This window comes from Borostomias antarcticus, assembly GCF_949987555.1.
Source record: "Borostomias antarcticus genome assembly, chromosome: 18".
Taxonomy (NCBI): Eukaryota; Metazoa; Chordata; class Actinopteri; order Stomiiformes; family Stomiidae; genus Borostomias; species Borostomias antarcticus.
In genome coordinates this window covers 7308999-7331388 of record NC_140251.1, presented here as the reverse complement: position 1 = coordinate 7331388, position 22390 = coordinate 7308999, and the positions used below count along the sequence as shown (strand labels likewise).

The 22390-nt window shown below is 43.7% G+C and overlaps 1 protein-coding gene across 1 annotated transcript; it reads left to right on the top strand.

Annotated features, from left to right (window-relative positions):
* The first annotated feature begins 14443 nt into the window (after positions 1-14443).
* Positions 14444-21631, top strand: morf4l1 (mortality factor 4 like 1). The gene is made up of 12 exons (XM_084452999.1): positions 14444-14570; positions 16740-16786; positions 16907-16974; positions 17211-17297; positions 17419-17502; positions 18145-18170; positions 18388-18479; positions 18605-18706; positions 20554-20642; positions 20743-20915; positions 21030-21114; positions 21204-21631. The coding sequence occupies exons 1-12, from the start codon at positions 14531-14533 to the stop codon at positions 21286-21288; spliced, it is 978 nt and encodes a 325-aa protein (XP_084309125.1). The 5' UTR covers positions 14444-14530; the 3' UTR covers positions 21289-21631.
* Positions 21632-22390: the final 759 nt, after the last annotated feature.

Genomic DNA, 22390 nt, shown 5'->3' with positions numbered 1-22390 from the left:
TACTGAACTAAGCGTGTAGGAAGCGGGCTAATATGGATCTACAGGATCTGCACGGCAGAAAGATTGTGGCCGACCCCCCCCCATCCCAGTCACAATCTCTTTGAAACCACTCCCCTCTGGTAGGAGACTGCAACCCATCGGGACCAGGTCTACTCCGGCTCTTTCCCACAGCCATCAGACTCATTAACAAGGCTCATGTCAAACCATGACACTCCTCCCACCTCTGACTCTACCCTTTGCACCACTTGCACACAACCTCTGATTGTACCACATATCTCAATGTTGCACACATTGTATAAAACATCATTCATCTATCACACTACATATGCACACACACTGTATGTAACACTCACCACACTCCATTCTGTATATATTGCGTAATCTACATTTGTGCTTTTCTTTTGGTTAAATTGTATTTTGTATTTGCACTGTATTCTACCTTTCTTTTTATTGGTTATGTTGTATTTTGTATTTGCACTGTATTCTGTATTTGCACTGTTCTTTGTATTGCATTTGCAGTGTCAGGTCTTTGTACTGTCCTGTCTTGCACCCTATATCATCTTCATCAGCGTATGTCATACCCTAGTCAAATTCCTAGTATGTATAAATCATATACATGGCAGAAAATTGATCTTGAAACTTACTGTGCTTTGAGTGTGTCTATTGAGAGGCCTAGACAGGTTAAGAGGCCTATATTTTCGTTACTTTTCTATAATGCTAAATTGTCCTAAAGGTGCAGTATTTTTCATGTAGACTGAAGTTATTTAATTTTACATTATTGCTCATAGTACAACAAGTAAAACTATGAAATTGTGTGCAGAAATAGGCCATGTAGATGGATGAGTCTGCCTATTACTCTAATTGGCAGAGTTAACAAATGAACATCAAAGATGCAATATATTTTCCAGTCCTTGCCCATTCCACTGCCCCAAGCTTTTTTTTTTCTTTTTTTTTTAACCCTCAACAAACATGTTAGACAATTTATATGGATCTGTAAGGTGCCTAGGGTATCTATGGAAAAGTTAAGTGGGATTTTAAATTAGGGGGCCTTTGATTGCCCAGTTTTAAAAAGTATTATTTGGGTAGATGACACCCCCTCCTGGATACAAATTGGAGTACACTCCCTGAAAGAAAATATATTTAGTGACTTTATTTATAAATTGAACTCCAGAATAATATCCAAAAAGACAGGCAATCCTATTTTGAAGCATTTAATTTAGATGTGAGACTCATGGAAGCCTTGGAATGAAAGTGGCCAAAAACACATCTGAGACAAAAAGCCTCATAGCCATGACTTTGAATAACAGGATTCTGGAGACTTGGCATCAGAAGGGGATCCAGTGTTTGGAGGATTGTTACGAAAAAGAACTTCTCATGTCCTTTGAGCAATTGAAGTGGAAATATCCAGCAAGACTTTCTTCTGCTATCTTCAGTTAAGATATTTCCTTAGAACTAACCTGGGCCCTAGAATTGCTTTAACCGTATTTACTGATGTGGAAAAACTGCTTCATGAGGTGGATGTATAGAAATTTATTTCCAGAATGTAGCCTACTCCTTACTGTTGGATGAGAGCTTGAAGCCAGGTCTGCGCAAATCTAGAGTGAGATGGGAATCAGATGTTAATATAACGATCGATGAACAACTCTGGTTAGATTCATGCCAGGACAGTATGTGAGATACTATAAATGCAGTACAGACTCATTCATTATAACTTCCTCCACCAACTGTACCTAATCCCACAGAAAATTCAGGAATCTAGACCTTAATAGTCAGAAATTTGTTTTAGATGTGGTATATAGATTGTTTCCTTCCTGCACTGTAGCTGGCTCTGCACAAAGGTGAGGCCCTTCTGGTATGACCTCTGTGACACCTTGCCCAGGATTACAGGAGCTACCTTCTCATTACACCCTTTGCTTTCTAGGGAATTCACATGCGTCAGTAACTCTTCAAGTACTCCCCAATTTAAATTTATGGACATTGCTTTATGTGTGGCCAGGAAAATGCATAGCAGTGACGTGGAAATCTGATTCCCCTCTCCTCATTGATAGATGGTCCTCAGAATTGAACAGTTGCATTCCTTTTGAGAAGATCACATATGATCTTAGGAAAAAATATATAATCTTTCTGAAAATCCGGCAGCCTTACCTAGATTATATTGAGAGATGATTTCGCACCATCATAGGATGATGACTATTATTGGTTATTCTGAAGCCGCATAGGACAGTTGTGTCTCAGTATTTCATTGTAAGCACTGACTTTTTAGGTGGGCTAGCTTGCAGAAGCTAGCCCAACTTGTGATATTCCCACTATTTCTTTCTTTCTTTCTTTCTTTCTTTCTTTCTTTCTTTCTTTTTGTTTTTGTCTCCTTAACTACTTCTTCATACTTAGTGATAGAAACGTCATTCAAACTTTAAATTGTTCACGATGTTTAGCTCTTTAACGGATCCATTCAGATTTTTTTTTGTTTTTTATAGTTTATAGTAATTTAATTTTTAATAGTAATTTTTTTGCCATTGAAACTGCTGGTGGAAGGTTCAGTATCATTATGTTTTTAGAGTGGTGGCAGCTGTTGCTTTGAAAAATATTCACACATTTTGTAAACTGCTGGCACTCCTACAGTTTTAAAAGCTCACACACATATTACAAATCAAAACATTCACACAACTGTGCTGATTCGTACAATGTAAGTATCTAAGCTGTGTGACTTCTAGTTTTCACGGTATGACAATTTGTCCGGCAACTGCGCTCCCCATTGAAATGTATGGTGCCGCACTCTAACTTTTGAGCTGCTAATTTAGCATTTTTACCCTTTGTCTAACTAGTTGCAATGCCTACAGTGTTTAAGCTATACGGACATATTATACATAGAAATGTTTCCTATGGTGTCAATATATAAGCTGCTGCTCGCCTGGTGTTCAACCACCCCAAATTCTCCAAATTCTCCAAAACTTCCCTCCTCCGTTCCCTACACTGGCTCCCTGTAGCGGCTCGCATCCAGTTTAAAACTCTGGCGCTAACCTACAGGGCAATGAAAGGAACAGCCCCCTCCTACCTCCAGGCCATGGTCAAACCTTACACCCCCTCCTGACCGCTACGCTCTGCTACCTCAGGGCGACTGGTTGCCCCGTCACTCCGAGGCTCCTGCGGTCGATCGACACGGTCACGACTGTTCTCTGTCCTGGCCCCGCAGTGGTGGAATGAACTGCCCACTGATGTCAGGACAGCAGAGTTGCTGCCCATCTTTCGTTGCAGGCTCAAAACTCATCTCTTCAAGAAGTACTACAACAATCCTCCCGCCTAAGCACTTATTGTATTATATTATATTGCACTGTACTTTAGATTGCTATTCTTGCACTTTGCCTTCAGCACTAGATTATGCTCTTAGTCACTTGTTTTAGAAAGAAGATGCACTTGTGAGTTCTGGCAAGTAGTAGTACAGGCTCTTCCTACGTTAAATGCAATTATTGTTAGTCGCTTTGGATAAAAGCGTCTGCTAAATGACTGTAATGTAATGTAATGTAATTTATAGTTTTTGCGATAGAGCTGTCTAAAGCAGACCATGTCTAGGATCAGAGTGTCAGTTGGGATTAGAGTGGTGGCAGCTGCTGCTTTTTTTGAATTTGTGTGCATGTGCAGCCTCTCTTAAAGGTACAGGCACCCTTTTATAACTAATGTGGTAGCACAGAACTCAGCCAAAGTGGAATAGAGACACATGATCTTCACTGGTGGGGGCCGGTGGGTAGCCCGAAGAGGAGTACACAGTCCCTGACTGGCTATGACCAAAAGGGGCGGAGCCTCGCCACCACGCCACTATTCACGCCACAGAACCCACTTTTCAGCCCCTGAGTGGGCTAGAGACACACAGTCTTCAATGGTGGATGCATGGAGATTGCCCGGAGGTCACTGTACTGTCCCCGACTAGCTGTGACCCAAGGGGGTGGAGCCTAATCAGCACGCCACGGGCCCCACAACTCAGCCCCTGAGTGGGCTAGAGACACGGTCTTCACTGGTGGAGTCAGGTAGGTGGGCCCGAAAGGGGTACACTGTCCCCGACTGGCTCTGACCTGAGGGGGCGGAGTCTCACCACCACGCGACTATCCACGCCACGGGCCCCACAACTCAGCCCTTCAGTGGGCTAGAGACACACGGTCTTCGCCGGTGGGTGCATGGAGATTGCTTGGTCCGTAGTAGTACTAGCAGTACAGCTGCAGCAGCTAGCCCACCTCACATTTTCTCCAGGAAATGTACCTTCTAGTTCTTTTTATTGTTTTTCATTTCTTTAGTTGGATTTATGTAGGAAGCAAAATTCACACATTGATTTATTACTACATCTTATGATTTAGAGCTCATTACAGTGTTGACTGATGTACTAAATAAAGCATTGTTAAAAAAGGGTAAATAACTTTTCTGTCTTATTTTGGTAGGCTATACAGTAAAATGACATTCACACATTGATTTCTTACTACATCTTCTGATTTAGAGTTTATGAAAGTGTCTAATGAAGGCTTGCTGCAATACACACTTGCTGCACTGTCATCGTAGCCATTTTGCATCGCACTCATTGTGCATTGCCGTGGTGGGGTACCTCGAAGTATAGGGGCACTCAATGCTTTCTCTCCTCTCCTCAATCTGAAATTGTGGTGCAGTTGTGTTTTCCCTCACTAGCTACATATAATCACTATATTTGAAGTGTGTAATAATTTTTTTTAATGTTCTCTGTCTCTCCCCCCCCCCCAGGAGTGATGTCAGAGTTGTCCCAGACTCGGGTGTTCTCCTGCTCAGAGTGCCCACTCTCCTACACTTCCCAGATCTTCCTCCACAAGCACATCAAGAGGAGCCATGACAACCTCTTTGTCTCTCTGCTGAGGAGAGGAGAGATCAGACCAGAGACTTTCTCCTCTCGATCACTACCTATCACCACCTCCAACACCCCCCTCACCCCAGCTCCCACCAGGAGACAGAGAGACACGGACAAGCCAAGACCGTACCACTTTGACCAGTGTGGGGAGAAGTTCAGTCACACAGGACCCTTAAAGACACACCAGTGTGTTCATACTGGAGAGAAGCCGTACCACTGTGACCAGTTTGGGAAGAACTTCAGTCTACAGTCTAATCTCAGAATACACCAGCGTGTTCATACAGGAGAGAAGCCGTACCACTGTGACCAGTGTGGGAAGAGCTTCACTTATTCAGGAGCCTTAAAGACACACCAGTGTGTTCATACAGGTGAGAAGCCACACCACTGTGACCAGTGTGGGAAGAACTTCTCTCAGTCAGTACACTTCAAAACACACCAGCGTGTCCATACAGGAGAGAAGCTGTACCACTGTGACCAGTGTGGGAAGAGCTTCACTTATTCAGGAGCCTTAAAGACACACCAGTGTGTTCATAAAGGAGAGAAGCCACACCACTGTGACCAGTGTGGGAAGAACTTCTCTCAGTCAGTACACTTCAAAACACACCAGCGTGTCCATACAGGAGAGAAGCTGTACTACTGTGACCAGTGTGGGAAGAACTTCACTCAGTCAGAAAAATTAAGGACACACCAGCGTTTTCATACAGGAGCGAAGCCATACCACTGTGATAAGTGTGCCAAGAACTTCAGTCAAGAGGTTGATCTCAGGAGACACCAGCTCGTTCATACAGGAGAGAAGCCGTACCACTGTGAACACTGTGGGAAGAACTTCAGTCGAGATGGTAATCTCAAGACACACCAGCGTATTCATACAGGAGAGAAGCCGTTCCACTGTGACCAGTGTGGGAAGAGCTTCACTCAGTCAGGAGCGCTAAAGACACACCAGCGTGTTCATACAGGAGAGAAGCCGCACCACTGTGAACAGTGTGGGAAGAGCTTCACTAGAGAGGACAGTCTCAGGAGGCACCAGCGTGTTCATACAGGAGAGAAGCCATACCACTGTGACCAGTGTGGGAAGGACTTTGGTTATTCAAGCGTTTTAAAGAGTCACCAGTGTTCAGGTACTATCAATGCTTGCTTCTTCTAGCAAGACGTCTCATTCTTTTGAATTGGAAGAGTGACCGCCGCCTCTCATTTTGCAGGTGGATTTGCGAGATCATGAATTCTCTTAACATAGAAAATATAAGATATACATTGTGGGGATCAACATTGAAATTGGATGTACTGTAGGGTGGCAGCCTTTTATTTCTGATGTGGAACATTTAACAATGCCTCTTACCACTTGAAATGTGTAATGCACATGCATACTACTCTGTGAACTGTTTTTGATGTTGTTACTGTTGTTTTTATTTTTCTTACTGTTTGGTTATTCACTTTATTTTGTATCTTTTTCCTTCTCCGTTCATTATCTGTTACCTGTGTTGTGTCTGTACACTGTGTACTGTATAATGAAAACACATTGACAAAAAAGGGTTCTATGTTACAAATGGTTCTATGTACTATTGCACTTTTTTATTTTTAGAGTGTATACAACAAGATATTTGCTTTCTTTGTATACTGAATGTGTCTTTCCCCTGTTAACAAAGGGCATACATGAATGTTGGAAAACATGCAGCAGGGCAGTTGGTGACTTTTCTTTTGAGAGGGGGTCGCTTTAAGCGTTATGTTTCATGAGGAATGATATAGACTAAAGGACAGAATGACCTGTTTCAAGCAGATGTAGCTACCTGTTGTAGGATACAGGAAAATACCTTACCTGAAATGAAATGGCCACTGCACAGTCTTGAAGTAGAAATGATGTATTCTGTCAGTTCTTCCAATGGCTTTGAGACACAGATTTCTACGGCTAGCATCAAAAGGTGTCCTCAAAGATGGGATATGATAGAAATTAAGACCACCATTGTGGCTGTTTCGGTTCTGGCAGCCTACAGCACAAAAAGCCTCTCCAAATGAGGTGGCCTGAATTATTTACTCAGACCAGTGTAGTGATAGAGAAGGTCAAAGTCTGAACCACATTAACAATACAGTACAACCATCGCCTCAAAGGGATTCATGCACAGACCATTAAAATCACCATTATTTATCATCCAGATTATGACAATATCACAAAGGATATACTTGGAGATACTGAGGCATAATAATTTCATTCCGTAATCCCTACTGTCTCTATTACGCTTCGCAATGCGATGCGGCGCCTCCGCCCAGCGCCGGGCGCCTCCCCCGTTAACAAATCGCGCAGCAGCACCCCCCCCCCCCCCCCCCCCCCCCCCCCGTCAACAAATCTCGCCTAGAGCTGCTGAAATGCTAGGGCCGGCCCTGGCTCTGTGTATGAAATGCGCTATATAAATAAAGTTGGATTTTATTTGAGTAGTACACTGACGTTTCCTACTTTAAATGCAATTATTGTAAGTCACTTTGCAGCTCAATGAATGTAATGTAAAATGGGATAAAATTCAGTAATATATATATATATATATATTTTTATGCACTGTCCCTTTTAAATAAATAAAAATATACAAGAAATGTTTTGGTATCTAGATTGCCTACAACTAGTTCTGACCGCTAGATCGATCAGAAGACATTTTCTTGCACATATAGCCTACTGTTGTGATCGCTAACATTGTTAGCATAAGTGAATGGAGAACAGCGAAAATTAGTATGACGGCTATGTTAAAATTAGCCAAAACGCGAATTCATTTTTAAAATGTGGCCTTGTCATCATCTGCACAAGACCCTTGCAGATACCCGTGTGAATATTCATGCTATCAGGCCGACGGTGTCCGAGGAAAGTAGAGACAGAGTTGCTCATTCATGTGTTATAGACTTACGTTACTCCCTGTCTGCTTATCCTACACAACACTCCCCGGTACATTTAGCCTACACTCGCACCGGACACTGACACACACACACACTCCATTCATATTCCTACCAGGCACCCATACACAACTAAATAGGCTAGTTTTCGTTTATGTTAGGTAGGGTTTATGATTTATCAAATCGTTGAACTTGGATCCGGTCTTGTCTCTGCTTCTGGGGTCTCTGGCACATCTGGCTAGCAGGTATCGTTGGGTCTTAACAACGCTAAAATAAAATAGCTTAAATCTATTTAAATCTAGCACTACATTTATTTCAATTAGTTGGCCGCCTGGACTAGCCGTCAAGTCACAGTGTTCTATCCGGTCTGTGACATCACGGGTGTTCGCATGGCGTAACATGTACACGTCACAGCGGCAAGGTACATCCTGCTGTAACAAGTCGACAAGCGTCAGTGTGGTGTTTGCGATGAGATTAACATGTTGCTAAAGATGTGTCTTTGCCAATATGTTCGATAGTGCAAGAAAGATTTTTTCTAGAACCCGAGAGAGGGTGCCATGTGGACATACATCCCAAGGTCCTGAGGCGACGCCCTTTCAGCCAAACCCGTTCCTGGACCTTGATGTGATACTCTGGGGAGTTGTGTTAGCTCTCTCTATGATCCTGATCCTGTCTTGGCTATTAGACCAATGGAGAAATCGCCAAGGAAATATTAAGGTTGGTAATCAAAGTTTCATTGTACTTTAATAATTTACAATTCAAACAATTACAGAAGCTGCTCTTTGTGAAGCCTTAATGACCTCAACATCCATCTGGTATTTCCTTTATAAATTAGGATGAAAACCGTGAAGACAGTGATTGGTAAGTTCAAAATGTTTTTTGCAGTGTATCCAACTGTGTGTGTGTGTGTGTGTGTGTTTGTGCTTGCATGTGTGAGATGTGTGTGTTTATGTGTAAAGTGTGTGGTATGATGCATTTTGATTATACAAGTGTACTAAAATCATCAAAAGTCATTTTTTTATTCATTTATTTTATTCTATCTCAAAAGGGCCGAGCTGGAGAGTGTGAAAGTCCGGGTCAACAGCTGCCTTGCCCGTCTGGAAGTACTAATGCAGATGCATGAGCTCCATTGGGACTGTCGAGGACAAGACGATCCAGGTTCATACTCCTATGATCCGGGGGCCTGTGGAGAAGACCCGGTGTCTGAGATGAGTAGAGGCTCCGCCCCCATGCCGTCTGGCGGCGTCGCCGAGCCCTTCCAGACACACAAGGGCAAAAGTTCAAAGGGCACATCTGAGCTGAACGTTCCGCTCTCAGCCGAGGCCGACAGGGAGCGTCTGGTGCTGCCTCGCTGTCAGAGGCTCTGTTGCAACAGCGCAGACTCTCTGGTGAACAGGGCAGCTGTCACAGCCCCGTCTGTCACAGCTCCATCTGCCAGTCCACCACTCTCAATGACCAGGACCAGTAGAGGAGACAGCCCCGCTAGCCACTTATCCACCCCCATGGCATCTACTGGTGTGCTGGTAAAGGGACAATCTGACCCGGACGTTCCACGATCGCCCGAGTCCCACTGGAGGCAAGGTCCAGAGGTCTCTCTGCATCAGAGGTTCTTTCACGAGATGTCGGAAAGAGACCATCAAAGAGCAGCCACTTCCAGTTCGGACTCTCTGATGAAGAGGTCACCTGACACAGTCCCTTCTGTCACAGCTCCATCTGCCAGTCCACCACTCTTCATGACCAGGACCAGTAGAGGAGACATCCGCACTAGCCACTTATCCACCCCTGTGGTATCTACTGGTGTGCTGGTAAAGGGACAATCTGACCAGGACGTTCCACGATCACCCGCGCCCCACTGGAGACAAGATCTGGAGCTCTCTCAGCGTTGGAGGCTCATTCGTAATAAGTGGGAAAAAGTCTCTCAAGGGGCGACCACTTCCACCTCGGACTCTCTGATGAAGAGGGCCTCTGACACAGGCCTGTCTGTAACAGGTCCATCTGACACAGCCCCGTCTGTAACAGGTCCATCTGACACAGCCCCGTCTGTAACAGGTCCATCTGACACAGCCCCGTCTGTAACAGGTTCATCTGACACAGCCCCGTCTGTAACAGGTCCATCTGACACAGCCCCGTCTGTAACAGGTCCATCTGACACAGCCCCGTCTGTAACAGGTCCATCTGACACAGCCCCGTCTGTAACAGGTCCATCTGACACAGCCCCGTCTGTAACAGGTCCATCTGACACAGCCCCGTCTGTAACAGGTCCATCTGACACAGCCCCGTCTGTAACAGGTCCATCTGACACAGCCCCGTCTGTAACAGGTCCATCTGTCAGACTACCATTCGCGATGACCAAGACCGGTAGAGGAGACAGCCCCGCTAGCCACTTATCCACCCCCATGGTGTCCAGTGGTGTGACACTAAAGGGACGATCTAAGCCTGACGTTCCACAATCGCCCAAGGCCCACTGGACACGAGGTCCGGAGCTCTCTCTGCATGAGATGCTCCGTCGCGAATTGTTGGAAAAAGTCGCGAACCTGACACAAACCCGTCTGACCAAGTCCCTTCAATCACAGCCCCGACTTGATGACCCGACTCAATGACCAGACTCGATGACAAGACTCAGTGACCAGACTTGATGACCGGACTCCCCAGTTCCCCCCAACACTATCCACTGAACAAACACAAGACGTTATGTTTTGTGCTTTTACTGATTTCATTTGAGAGTAAAGTTTCTGAACATTCTTCTCCTGTGTTTGGGTCATATCTCCATTGTATCCTGATGCACGCTAATCAGCGCCCATCCCACGGCTGTGCTTAGTGAGCTGCATGGACTAAGAGACGTGCAATAAAATGTGTAATAAAAATCAAATTAAAGTCGCAAGCAACAATGAGACGAGGTCCTATGGTTACACGCCTTTAAGACTGACAGACAGGGTGAGACTGACCAGACAGACCTGGTAAATCCAGCAAGACCAGCCAATGACCAGCCGTGGTTTGTAGCTGACTCTCACTGGATTTACCAGTAGAGTATGACATCTAGCCTGTATTGAGGTCATTGTATCACACATTTACCATGGGGGTAATTTTACATACAATCCAGCTGCAGATTGACAAACAGGGTTTTATTGATTGATTGATTAATAATAATAATAATAATAATAACAATACTACACTATGTAGCCTATATAGCACTTTTCATACAACTAGCTCAAAGTGCTTCAAATAAAAAGACGTCAAATAAACAACAAGCAGGTAACTGTTGTGCATTACAAGTTGCTGCTGCTTCATCATTCTGTTTGTGCCTGTGGCATTGTGTGAGTTTGTGCATTGTGTTTGGAACATCAACTCCTGCTAATGTGTGGTCTGAATGAACCAATGATTAAAAAAAATAAAAAATACTGTAACATTGTACTACACAGAGCGTCATGACGAGGGCACAGCAGCCAACCAACCACGAGAGTTGCAGGTTTTTATTTATTTATTATTTTTTGTTCTAGGGGGTATGGGGCAAGCATGCTTAAGATAGGTGGTTGGATGGGGTATACTTGGGTGTCCTGTTTGCAGACCAAGATTCTTTCACAGACACAGCGCAGATATCACAGGCAGACACACTGTGGGACAAGTTAACATGATTTTTGGTCACTCTTGTCCCAAACATATTTACTGTATAGTATTGCAATCAAGATAATAATATTAGAATGGAAGGACTGCTCTCTCTGCCTTTCTCAACCTCTCTGCCTGTATTTCGATTGTCTCGAGAACTGGGCACTGTATGAAGTTATAATTTGCCAGGTGTATTGCTCAGGACCCAAGGAAGTGCAGTGTCAAGTGTGAAGTTGTTTGGATGAGCCGTTCTAATCAGCCCGTTCCCAACAGGCAAGTTTTCAACTGGCACTAGGACCCAAGGAAGTGATTCAAGATTCCTTTGTCACATGTAATGTACGGTGTACAGTCACAGTGAAATGTTGCTGCCTGCTCCAAGATTGTGCTTGATACAGATCAACTCGAATAGCCTACTCTATTACAAATTTACAAGTTACAAATTCTGAAAATTACAAAGTTGACAAATGAACACTAATTACACAATTTTGGAATAAGGTTATAATGTATCAAAATGTGGAAAAAGTGAAGGGCTGTGCAGACTTTCTGACTTGACTGTACATACATAACCCCCCCCCCCAGGTTATTCATGTATATTAAGTACCCTTTATACTTTTACTGTATTGTCTGACTTGATGTTCTTGTTTTTTATTGCGGCACTCTTGGCCAGGGCTCCATCGCAAAACAGATTTCAATCTCAACAGGATTTCCCCTGGTTAAATAAAGGTTTAAATAAATTTAAAAAGATGTCCAATCGGGTTCAAGTCTGGGCTCTTGCTGGGCCACTCAGGGACATTCACAGACTTGTCCTGAAACCACTCCTCTGTTATCTTGGCTTTGTGCTTAGGGTCATTGTCCTTTTGGAAGGTGTACCTTTGCCCCAGTCTGAGGTCCAGAGTGCTCTGGAGCAGGTTCTCTTCAAGGATCTCAGTGTACTTAGCTGCATTCATCTTTCCCTTTATCAGGATTAATCGCTCCGTTCCCGCTGCTGAAAAACATCCCCACATCATGATGCTGCCACTGCCATGCTTCACTGTAAGGATGGTATTATCCCAGTCATGAGCAGTGCCTGGTTTCTTCCATACTGACACTTAGTATTCAGGCCAAAAAGTTCAATTAGGTTTCATCAGACCAGAGAATCTTGTTTCTCATGGTTTGAGAGTCCTCTAGGTGCCAAGAGGGCTGTCATGTGCCTTTTACTAAGGAGTGGCTTCAGTTATGTTATGTTATTTTTATTTGTAATGCGCCCCACATCCAATCTGTCTGGCCATTCTACCATAAAGGCCTGATTGGTGGAGTGATGGCTGGATGGTTGATCTTCTGAAAGGTTCTCCCATCACAACAATACGCTGGAGCTCTGTCAAAGTGACCCTTGGGTTCCTGCTCACCTCCCTGGCAAAGGCCCATCTTCCCTGATTGTTCAGCTTGGCCGGGCGGCCAGGTCTAGGAAGAGTTTTGGTGGTTCCAAACTTCTTCCATTTACGAATGATGGTGGCCACTGTGCTTTTTGGGACCTGTAAAGTTGGTAAATACCCCTCTCCAGATCTATGCCTTGACACAATCCTGTTTCTGAGGTTTGCAGATAATTCCTTTGACCCCATGGCTTAGAGTTTGCTCTGACATGCACTGTCAACTGTGGGACCTTATATAGGCAGGTGTTGGCAATCCCCAATCATGTACAATCAATTGAATTTATCACTGGTGGACTCCAACTAAGTTGTAGAAACATCTCAAGCAGTATCAGTGGAAACAAAATGCACCTCAGCTCACTTTTGGGTGTCATCAAAGGATGTGCACACTTATGTACATATAATTTGAATTTAGATTTTTAATAAATTAGCACAAATGTCTAAAATCATTTCAAGATTAACATTTTAAGACAAAAAAATGCTGCTCTGAATTTCCTCAGTTGTCTGAGTTGGTATGTCTCTGACGTGCTTTCTTTTTGACCATGTCAGGTCCTCGGTGATCTGGTACTTGAAGTTGTACACTCTCTCTACCAGGGTCCCATTGCATATTAGAGGGATGTAGTTCCTCTCCTGCTTCCTCACAAAGTCCATCAGCATCTCCTTTGTCTTGTTGACGTTCAGATGGAGGTTGTTTTGTCAGGAGCCTCACCTCCTCCAGGTAGGCCCTCTCATCATTGTCGGTGATCAGGCCTATCACTGCTGTCGTCAGCAAACTTGACAATGGCATTGGACTCGAAGGTGGCTGTACACTCGTGCGTGTACAGGGAGTGCAGTAGTGGGGACAGAGGGGGCACTGTTAGCCCGTACTAAACACGCACGTTTTGAACAGACACTATATAATAATAATCTTCATCCTCTCCGTCATCATTTTCCACAGTTAATGTGATTTGTAGCATAATGCTGCTTTAAGAAGCAGAGGTCACACCATAATCTCAGTTGTTGTCTCATCATCTGTTTATTCATACAATTATCAAACAGCTCAGTAGCTCGTAGAGACAGTCATGATGCTCAAAGCCTATATTGTGTTATACATCATTTGATTGTAAAAAAAAAAGATAATAAAAACAAAAGAAAATGTTTGTTACAATGTATATTAAAGCGATAGCAAGGGACAGTGATATCAATCGACAATGATCTCTTTAAATAGCATTAATCATATAGTTACAAGTAATGTCATATAGGCTACAATAACAACAACAACACTTGCTTGGCCCTCTAAATATATAAATTATATAGATTAAAAAATATTTAGGCTAATTGTATGCACAAGAAGATAGGGGGGCCAACAGAACAGCGGTAACCTTTTGGGCAAAGCACATTGTGATGCACTCGTGAGCTAAACTGTCAATTATCTGTCAGATATTTATCTGAGCACAATTGACTCCTCCATTTCACTATAACGGAATAGTGCTAGCTGTGTATCCACTGAACTATGAGGTGAGCCACAGACAGCAGCAGAGACCACGTTTAGATTTGATACAAATGTCTGATCTGAGACCTGTATTTATTTTACACAACGCAGGCTACCGCTGGAGCCACCGAGATGCCGGCAAAACATGCAGTAGAATCTGCTCCTAGATCAGCACTGTTTTTGCAGCAGACGGCAACGTGTTAAACTTGCGCCACGGACGTGACGTTATTGTGAAGCGACTCCATTGTTGCTGAATGGAACGACGGGAGCTGGCGATGCCTTGATTTAATTTTTCAGATATTTTGATTGTTTAATCTGTGAATGGCGCCAAAACAGGACCCTAAACCCAAATTTCTAGAAGGTATGGAACCCTATCTGTAGCCCCGTGTGCAGCAGATGGGACTTCAGTCTGCCGCTCGTGTAGCTAACGTTAACTCAGCTAGTTAGAACCAACTAGCTAGCTAGCTACAGGCGCGCCCACTTCTTCTGAGTGCAAGCGTGAATAGTCAATCGACAAACTCCGTGGTCAAATGTGTGATGTTCTGCAGAAGTATAATAATGAGCCCTGACAAGTGACTGCTAACTCAAATTCATATTAACTAGTCTGGCTCTAGCTAAGGTAACGGCAAAGCTAAGGTTAACGTTAGCTTTATTTTTGTGTCCATCGAACTGTGGCTCGTCACGTATGGTCCAGGAAGCGTGAACACATTCTGAGTGCCTCCCATCCTGGCTCAAGAGTCAAGATTGTCAGAATCCGTTTATTGCCATGCAGTTTTACAACGTACTAGAAAATTGCTGTCGTGGTGCATAACATTGAGACAACATTGGACAGGGACAGGGTGCAGGGACGTGACCGGACAGTGCAAAGGGCGAGAACAAAATGTTAATGCAACAAAGGTAAGCTAAGAAAAAGTACAGTATACAAAAGCTAGTGCAGTCAGTGTATATACAGTGAGTATGCAGAGTGTAATGTGTAAGTGAGTGTATATGTTTGTGCGGCGTGATGTGTGAGTGCAGTGCGTCTTATACATGCATCCTATGCTTGTTCCTTCCGTCATTGCAATGTGCAGACTGCAGACATTACATTACAGTCATTTAGCAGAGGCTTTTATCCAAAACGACTAACAATAACTGCATTTAACGTAGGAAAAGCCAAAGTACTACTATTTGCCAGAACTCACAAGTGCATCTCCTAGTGCTGGCAAAGTGCAAGAATAGCAATCTAAAATACAATAGGTGCATAAGAGGGGGGATTGTTGTAATACTTATTGAAGAGATGAGTTTTAAGCCTGCGTCGAAAGATGGGCTGACATCAGTGGGCAGTTCTTTCCACCACTACGGGGCCAGGACAGAGAAGAGCTGTGACAGTGTCAATCGACCGCAGAGGCCTCGGAGTGATGGGGCAACCAGTTGCCCCAAGGTAGCAGAGCATAGCATTCGGGAGGGGGGTATAAGGTTTGACCATTACCTGGAGGTAGGAGGGGGCTGTTCCTTTCATTGCCCTGTTAGGGCTGTAACGATTACAAATTTTGCTAGACGATTAATTTTCTCAGAAATTATAGCAATTAATAACATAATTCTTTTTTTAGTGGGGTGCGCTTGCAAAGCATGCCCTGGTGGGAGGGTTCTAGGTACCAGAAAGGTTCTTGGGCAATGGTGTTTTATCTGTTAAAAACATACAGGGAAACTACAGCAGGCCTATTCTTGCCACTGATGTGTTTTTTTAACACTTCAACGGCCAATCATTTGAGTGAGTGAGGACTGTGAGAGAGAGAGAGTGAGTGAGTGAATGAATGAGAGAAAGAGAGAGAGGAGTGAGTGAGAGGGAGAGAGAGAGAGAGAGCTATAACCTGAGCAGAGAGGAGGGTTGAGTTCCAGCTCCCAGACCAAAGCCTCTGGTTTGGTTTAGGTAGTTAAGGTGGTTAGCCTCGTTAGTTAACTATCTTGCTTCTAGAACCTATCATACACAACAGCCACTGTCTGGAAGTGCAGCCATTATGCAATTGTACACTGTAAAAAATAAAAATTGCGATTATGTCACAAAATTGCAGTTTGGCGATTATGTAATAATTGTTACAGGTCTACCTGTAGGCTAGGTCCAGAGTTTTAAACTGGATGTGAGCCGCTACAGGGAGCCAGTGTGGGGAACGGAGAAGGAAAGTTGTGTGGGAGAACTTGTGGTGGTTGAACACTAGGCAAGCAGCAGCTTCCTGGACAAGTTCCAGGGGTTTAATGGCTGACGCCGGTGCCCCATTAAAGAGGGAGTTGCAGTAGTCCAGGTGGCAGATGACTAGGGCCTGGATGAGCACCTTCACCGATTCATCAGTGAGGAAAGGGTGCATCCTCCTGATGTTGTAGAGCATGAATCTGCAGGAGCGTCTGCAGGAGTGACGGAGGTGATATGTGCGGAGAATGACAGTTGGTCGTCCAGGGTCACACCCAGATTCCTCGCAGATACGGGAGTGTTTGATATTGAGCCCGTATTGTCTCCATAATGACTTATGCTTGGTGAACTTGTCTTTCTACACAGGTGAACGTGTGCTGTGTTTTCATGGGCCATTACTCTACGAAGCAAAGGTATGCTGGTTTATCAATGTCCATGTTTAGATGCACATTTCACAATGAATGCAGTAATGCAAAGTGTGTAATGCACTCCTTCACGTGTGTGTGTTAAGTGTTGATTGTGTTTCTTTTCAGTGTGTTAAGACAAACATCAAGGAGAAGCAAATCAAGTACTTTATTCACTACAGTGGGTGGAATAAGAAGTATGTTTTCAAACATAAGATTCAAATCATTCTCTTTCAACACCTGGATAGGAATACTTGAGATGGTGCTCTATCGATTTACAAAATATGTAATAAATCTTTGACATTTTTGTTATTTACTAATTAGAAATGACCGTTTCTCAAGAAATGTGCACTGTGTTCAGAGAATGCTATGTTGCCTGGCTATACACAGAGGCTACTTAAAAATAGTTCTTAATGCTTGTCCTCTTTTCTAGTTGGGACGAATGGGTTCCTGAAAGCAGAGTACTTAAATATGTGGATTGCAACCTGCAGAAACAGAAAGAGCTTCAGAGGGCTAACCAGTGAGTCGCCTCGGTTTGGTCCGTGTGAGAATGTCTGAAATAGCTTCTTATTTTGTGTTTGAATTATGTATCATTGTCATGCTGTTGTTTTTTTCTGTGGCTATTGTATACCGTTTTTCAGAGACCACTATGTTGAAGGGAGGATGAGGGCAGTAGCAGCACCAAGCAAGAAGATCCCTACTCCACTGCAGAAAACCATCGATGTGTGAGTACAGGTCCCTGGCTTGGTCCCAGACCTTAGTACAGGCCCCTGGCTTGGTCCCAGACCTTAGTACAGGCCCCTGGCTTTGTCCCAGACCTTAGTACAGGCCCCTGGCTTGGTCCCAGACCTTAGTACAGGCCCCTGGCTTGGTCCCAGACCTTAGTACAGGCCCCTGGCTTGGTCCCAGACCTTAGTACAGGCCCCTGGCTTGGTCCCAGACCTTAGTACAGGCCCCTGGCTTGGTCCCAGACCTTAGTACAGGCCGCTGGCTTGGTCCCAGACCTGAGTACAGGCCCATGGCTTCACAACACAGGTCCCAGACCTTAGTACAGGCCTCTGGCTTGGTCCCAGACCTTAGTACAGGCCCATGGCTCAACACACAGGTCCCAGACCTTAGTACAGGCCCATGGCTCAACACACAGGTCCCAGACCTTAGTACATACTGTACCAAGTATGCTGCTCTAATTTTGCTAAAATGTTTCATCTTTTCTTATTTGATTTCTGCTCATTGTCATTTTGATTTCTCAAGTAGGAGGAGGATCTCGCAACACAGGGCTTACTTCTGCACCATCTTTATGATGTAAGGATTAATAATCCTGTAGGGTCTGTGAACTCAAAAGTTAATTTTAATCTTTTCTTCACCAGGAAAACGAAAAAGAACAAACAGAAGAGTAAGTACCATACAGTATCAGTGTTCAGTATCGAAGTAGTACCCAGCGGAATTATTTTACTAACAAGTCTCTTGTAATTTCAACTTGGTGTGGGAATGCAAAAATGCAATACTGCTCACATGACTCAAGGGGGCGCAATCAAATCTTAAGAACATGTACCACAGTAATGCCCTTTGTAATGATGGCTGTGTTTTTGTCTTCATCCATGTTGCTTCAGTTCCAGGGGCAGGAGAAGGGACCAGTGCTGGGGGGGAGATAACACACCCTCCGCGGAAGAAGAGGGCACGAGTCGACCCAACTGTAGAAAGTGTACGTCTCATGGCTTTTCTGTTTTTTTTTGTTTTTTTTAAGTAAGCAGGTTATAGTAAGCGATGTAGATTATGCACATGAGGTAAAGTAATTGACACATAATCCACTGCCAACGTGTGTTTCAGGATGAGACCTTTATTAACCGAGTGGAGGTGAAGGTGAAGATCCCAGAGGAGCTGAAACCGTGGCTGGTGGATGACTGGGACCTGATCACGCGGCAGAAGCAGGTGAGTATGCTGCCACCGTAGCCCCATTAAATGTCCTTACAGCTAGATCCAATTAGGGAAACTCTTCTCTTCGAAACTGCTTTTCGCATTGCGGGCCATACACTCTGGAACAAAACAAGCTCCCATCCCTTATTCCGCTGCAAACATGTAAACAATTATTAACTGATACCTATGAGGCTGTAGTTTGTTAATGCCATTGATGCTAATAATTTCCTTACTATACTTTAATTATTATACTCTGTACCCATGTACTTTGTCACTATTTTGTATTTTTTTTGTACTCTGCTCCTGTATTACTGTATTCGTTGATTGTAAGTTTGTACATTGGCATTGTTGTCTGCATGCTTTAACTGTTCTTGTATTTTTCTGTACTCTTCCACTGAATTATTGTATATGTTGTTTGTAAGCAGGGTATATCTGTAAAAGAGACCTGGTCTCCAGTGTTGTGCAAGTTCACACTTTACATGAGGTAGTTCAAAGTTCAGTTAACAAATTTCATTTCAATTTCATAGTTCACAATTTAAAATTTTGAACTAAGTTCACAGTCCCAAAAATGAACTAGTTCACAATTCATTTTTTTATTTTAATGCGCTGCTCTGAGATAATATTTTTTCAATAGAACCTCCTTTTACCCTCCACCCCCAACCCCCAATCATTGCCACAGTCCATTATAGAACCATAGACAGACCATTATAAAACCATAGACAGACCATTATAGAACCATAGGCAGACCATTATAGAACCATAGACAATCCATTATAGAACCATAGACAGCCCATTATAGAACCATAGACAGACTATTATAGAACCATAGACAGACCATTATAGAACCATAGACAGACCATTATAGAACCATAGACAGCCCATTCTAGAACCATACACAGACCATTATAGAACCATAGAATCATAGACAGCCCATTATGGAACCATAGACGGCCCATTATGGAACCATAGACAGACCATTATAGAATCATAGACAGCCCATTATAGAACCACAGATAGACCATTATAGAACCATAGACAGACCATTATAGAATTATAGACAACCCATTATAGAATCATATACAGCGATTACTTTTTTTTACTACTGAAAAAAGTTTCCTATTATGCAGAAATTGAAACCAGAGGTGCAGCAAAGGTATATGGTCATTTTATTTATACTGCATGAACCAAATTATTTTGCAGCAGTTCAAAAATATGCTTTGTGAAGGGGTTTAGAATCCTGTACCAACACAGGCAAGAATTGTAAGGAAAAGCAACCAGGCTGAGGTACTAAGGTTGTGTCTAGTCATGTCAGGGGTTTTCCGTCTGGATCAGAACCTGTCATTTTGTAAAATTCCTTCATATATGAATATGCAGCGTCTGAAGTCCCTTCACTAGCCATCCATGGAGCTGTGTAGCATGCGCATGTTGGTGACGTACAACAGTGCAACACAGTCGTGTTGTCAGATTATGTGGTTTTCCTCCAAACTTTTTGAGCTGTTTTGTGTGAGTTTTGGCGGTTTTCGCCTGGAAAGTTCCACAGTATCTGGCAACAATCGTGAGCAAAGTTTACTATCACTGGAGCGCCGTTAACAGCGCCGTACAGCAGCATCAGATGGTCACCGTCAAAAACATGAGTGCGTTCAGTGAACGACGCTCTTTTAGCACGTTCGTGCACAACACTGCTAGTCTTAGTATGTTTTTCCCTGTCTAAATAAAGGCTTCTGTCTATCAATCTAATCTAATCTAGACAGATTGTACCAACCAGGTTGAATATAAAAGGCATAACATGGAACTAACATGGAAGCATATTCCTTGTAACTTTGCCAATGTTGAGTCATTTTTTACATTGTTTGTATTTTTAGCTTTTCCACTTGCCGGCGAAGAAGAGTGTTGACGCTGTCCTAGAAGATTATGCAAGCTATAAGAAATCAAGAGGAAACTCAGACAGCAAGTAAGAAGGACAAACAGATGACGAATTACACACAGTTCCTCTCTTTGTTTTGTCATCAAGCGTTTGGAGCCGTTGTGTGACCCGACCTTGGTGTTCTCAGGGAGTACGCTGTGAGCGAGGTGGTGGCCGGAATCCGGGAGTACTTCAGCGTCATGCTGGGGACACAGCTCCTCTACAAGTTTGAGAGGCCGCAGTACGCAGACGTCCTGGCCTCCCACCCCGACACCTCCATGTCTCAGATCTACGGGGCGCCTCACCTGCTCAGACTTTTTGGTACTGAAGACGGTTCTACTGTCTGTCACATCTCTGCTCTTGTCTGCCAGGTGGTGGCGCTATCTAGCGTAGGCCTTGTTACCAGTGTTTTCTCCTGATGTTTGTGTTTGACAGTGAGGATTGGAGCCATGCTGGCCTACACCCCACTGGATGAGAAGAGCCTTGCTCTGTTGCTCAGCTACTTGCAAGACTTCCTCAAGTAAGCTCTCAACACTTCACACATCTCGTTTTATTGCACCCAAGGTTTTTGGCTCTCGAGTGGTATTGACTGATGTTTGTCTGTGTCAGGTACCTTGTAAAGAACTCGACGACTCTCTTCAGTGTGAGCGACTACGAAGTTGCACCTCCAGAGTATCACCGCAAGGCCGTTTAATTAGTATGAACCGTGGAATTGAGGCGTTGTCCGGTTGGTTTGGCTCACCTATTGAAAGGAACTGATCTGTTGATATCAGAGGGTTTTAAGCCACAGATCAAGATGGTGTATGTTTATAAGAATCAGACGGACTTAAGATTTCAGACATTATCCCTGGAGAAATTGATTTACTTTCTTTTGGAAAGCTGCTGAGAATGCTGTTCCTGTACTGGTATGTTCTTGAGTACCACACTTGTTCCGTCTAGTCTACAAAATGTTTAACCATGTTATGTGCTTCAAATGCTGACATATTTAGTCTTTTGTTGGCTCTCGTCATTTTTATAATATACATTTTTCATTCTCTGTTCAATATGATTGTGTTCCATCATTTTGACTGCATTATTATTTATCATTCATTCACATGGTCTCCACAATGATAATGTCAGACATGCTAACAGATGCCTCGAATTTGATAATCTACCACTCATATTAGTTACTGTCAGTTTAGAATGCAGGAAATATACATAACAGTTTACAGTACGATAGCAGAGGGAGGGACTGAGGATGGCAGGATGGGTGTGGAGGCTTTATTGGAACTGGCATCATTCTGTCAAAGAAGCAAGGGGTCAAAGGTCGGCAGTGTAGGGAGGAGGAGAGAGAACAGCCATGTTTGGTTTGAAACACCCGTGCCCACCGCTTCCACAAAACGTTTATTAAGAATAGGTGTGCCTTTCAGTTGGGCTTGTATTATTCAAACAGATTCTTTGAGTTATTGCTTGTGCATGATCTGGACACATGGTCTTAATTTAAACACTGTCACAGGAGGAATGTGCGGCCCAGCGCTTGAGTTCCACCTCAAAGCGTTTATTAATGCTGCTAATAAGATTTATTTTCAGCAGAGTGCTGGCCGGGGCCACGTCCCGGGATTAAATAGACACCTGTGTGCTTCTTTCCCCACAGTTTCTATTGGATAGACTGCCGATGGTCAGGGTGATTTGGGTCTGTTTTTCTTCTCATGGTTTTTAAGGGAGGTTTGGTCCACCAGAAGCATGTGGTTGTGAAAGAGTCTCCTGGCACTGGTGGTGGTAAGTCATATTTCACTCCAGAAACCCAGGCAGAGAAC

Excerpts from the sequence above, each read along its gene's own strand:
- morf4l1 (XM_084452999.1), top strand. The coding sequence starts at position 14,531 with ATGGCGCCAAAACAGGACCCTAAACCCAAATTTCTAGAAG. Across the intron at positions 16,975-17,210 it reads TACAGTGGGTGGAATAAGAA|TTGGGACGAATGGGTTCCTG; the intron begins GTATGTTTTCAA and ends CCTCTTTTCTAG. Across the intron at positions 20,643-20,742 it reads AGAGGAAACTCAGACAGCAA|GGAGTACGCTGTGAGCGAGG; the intron begins GTAAGAAGGACA and ends TGGTGTTCTCAG.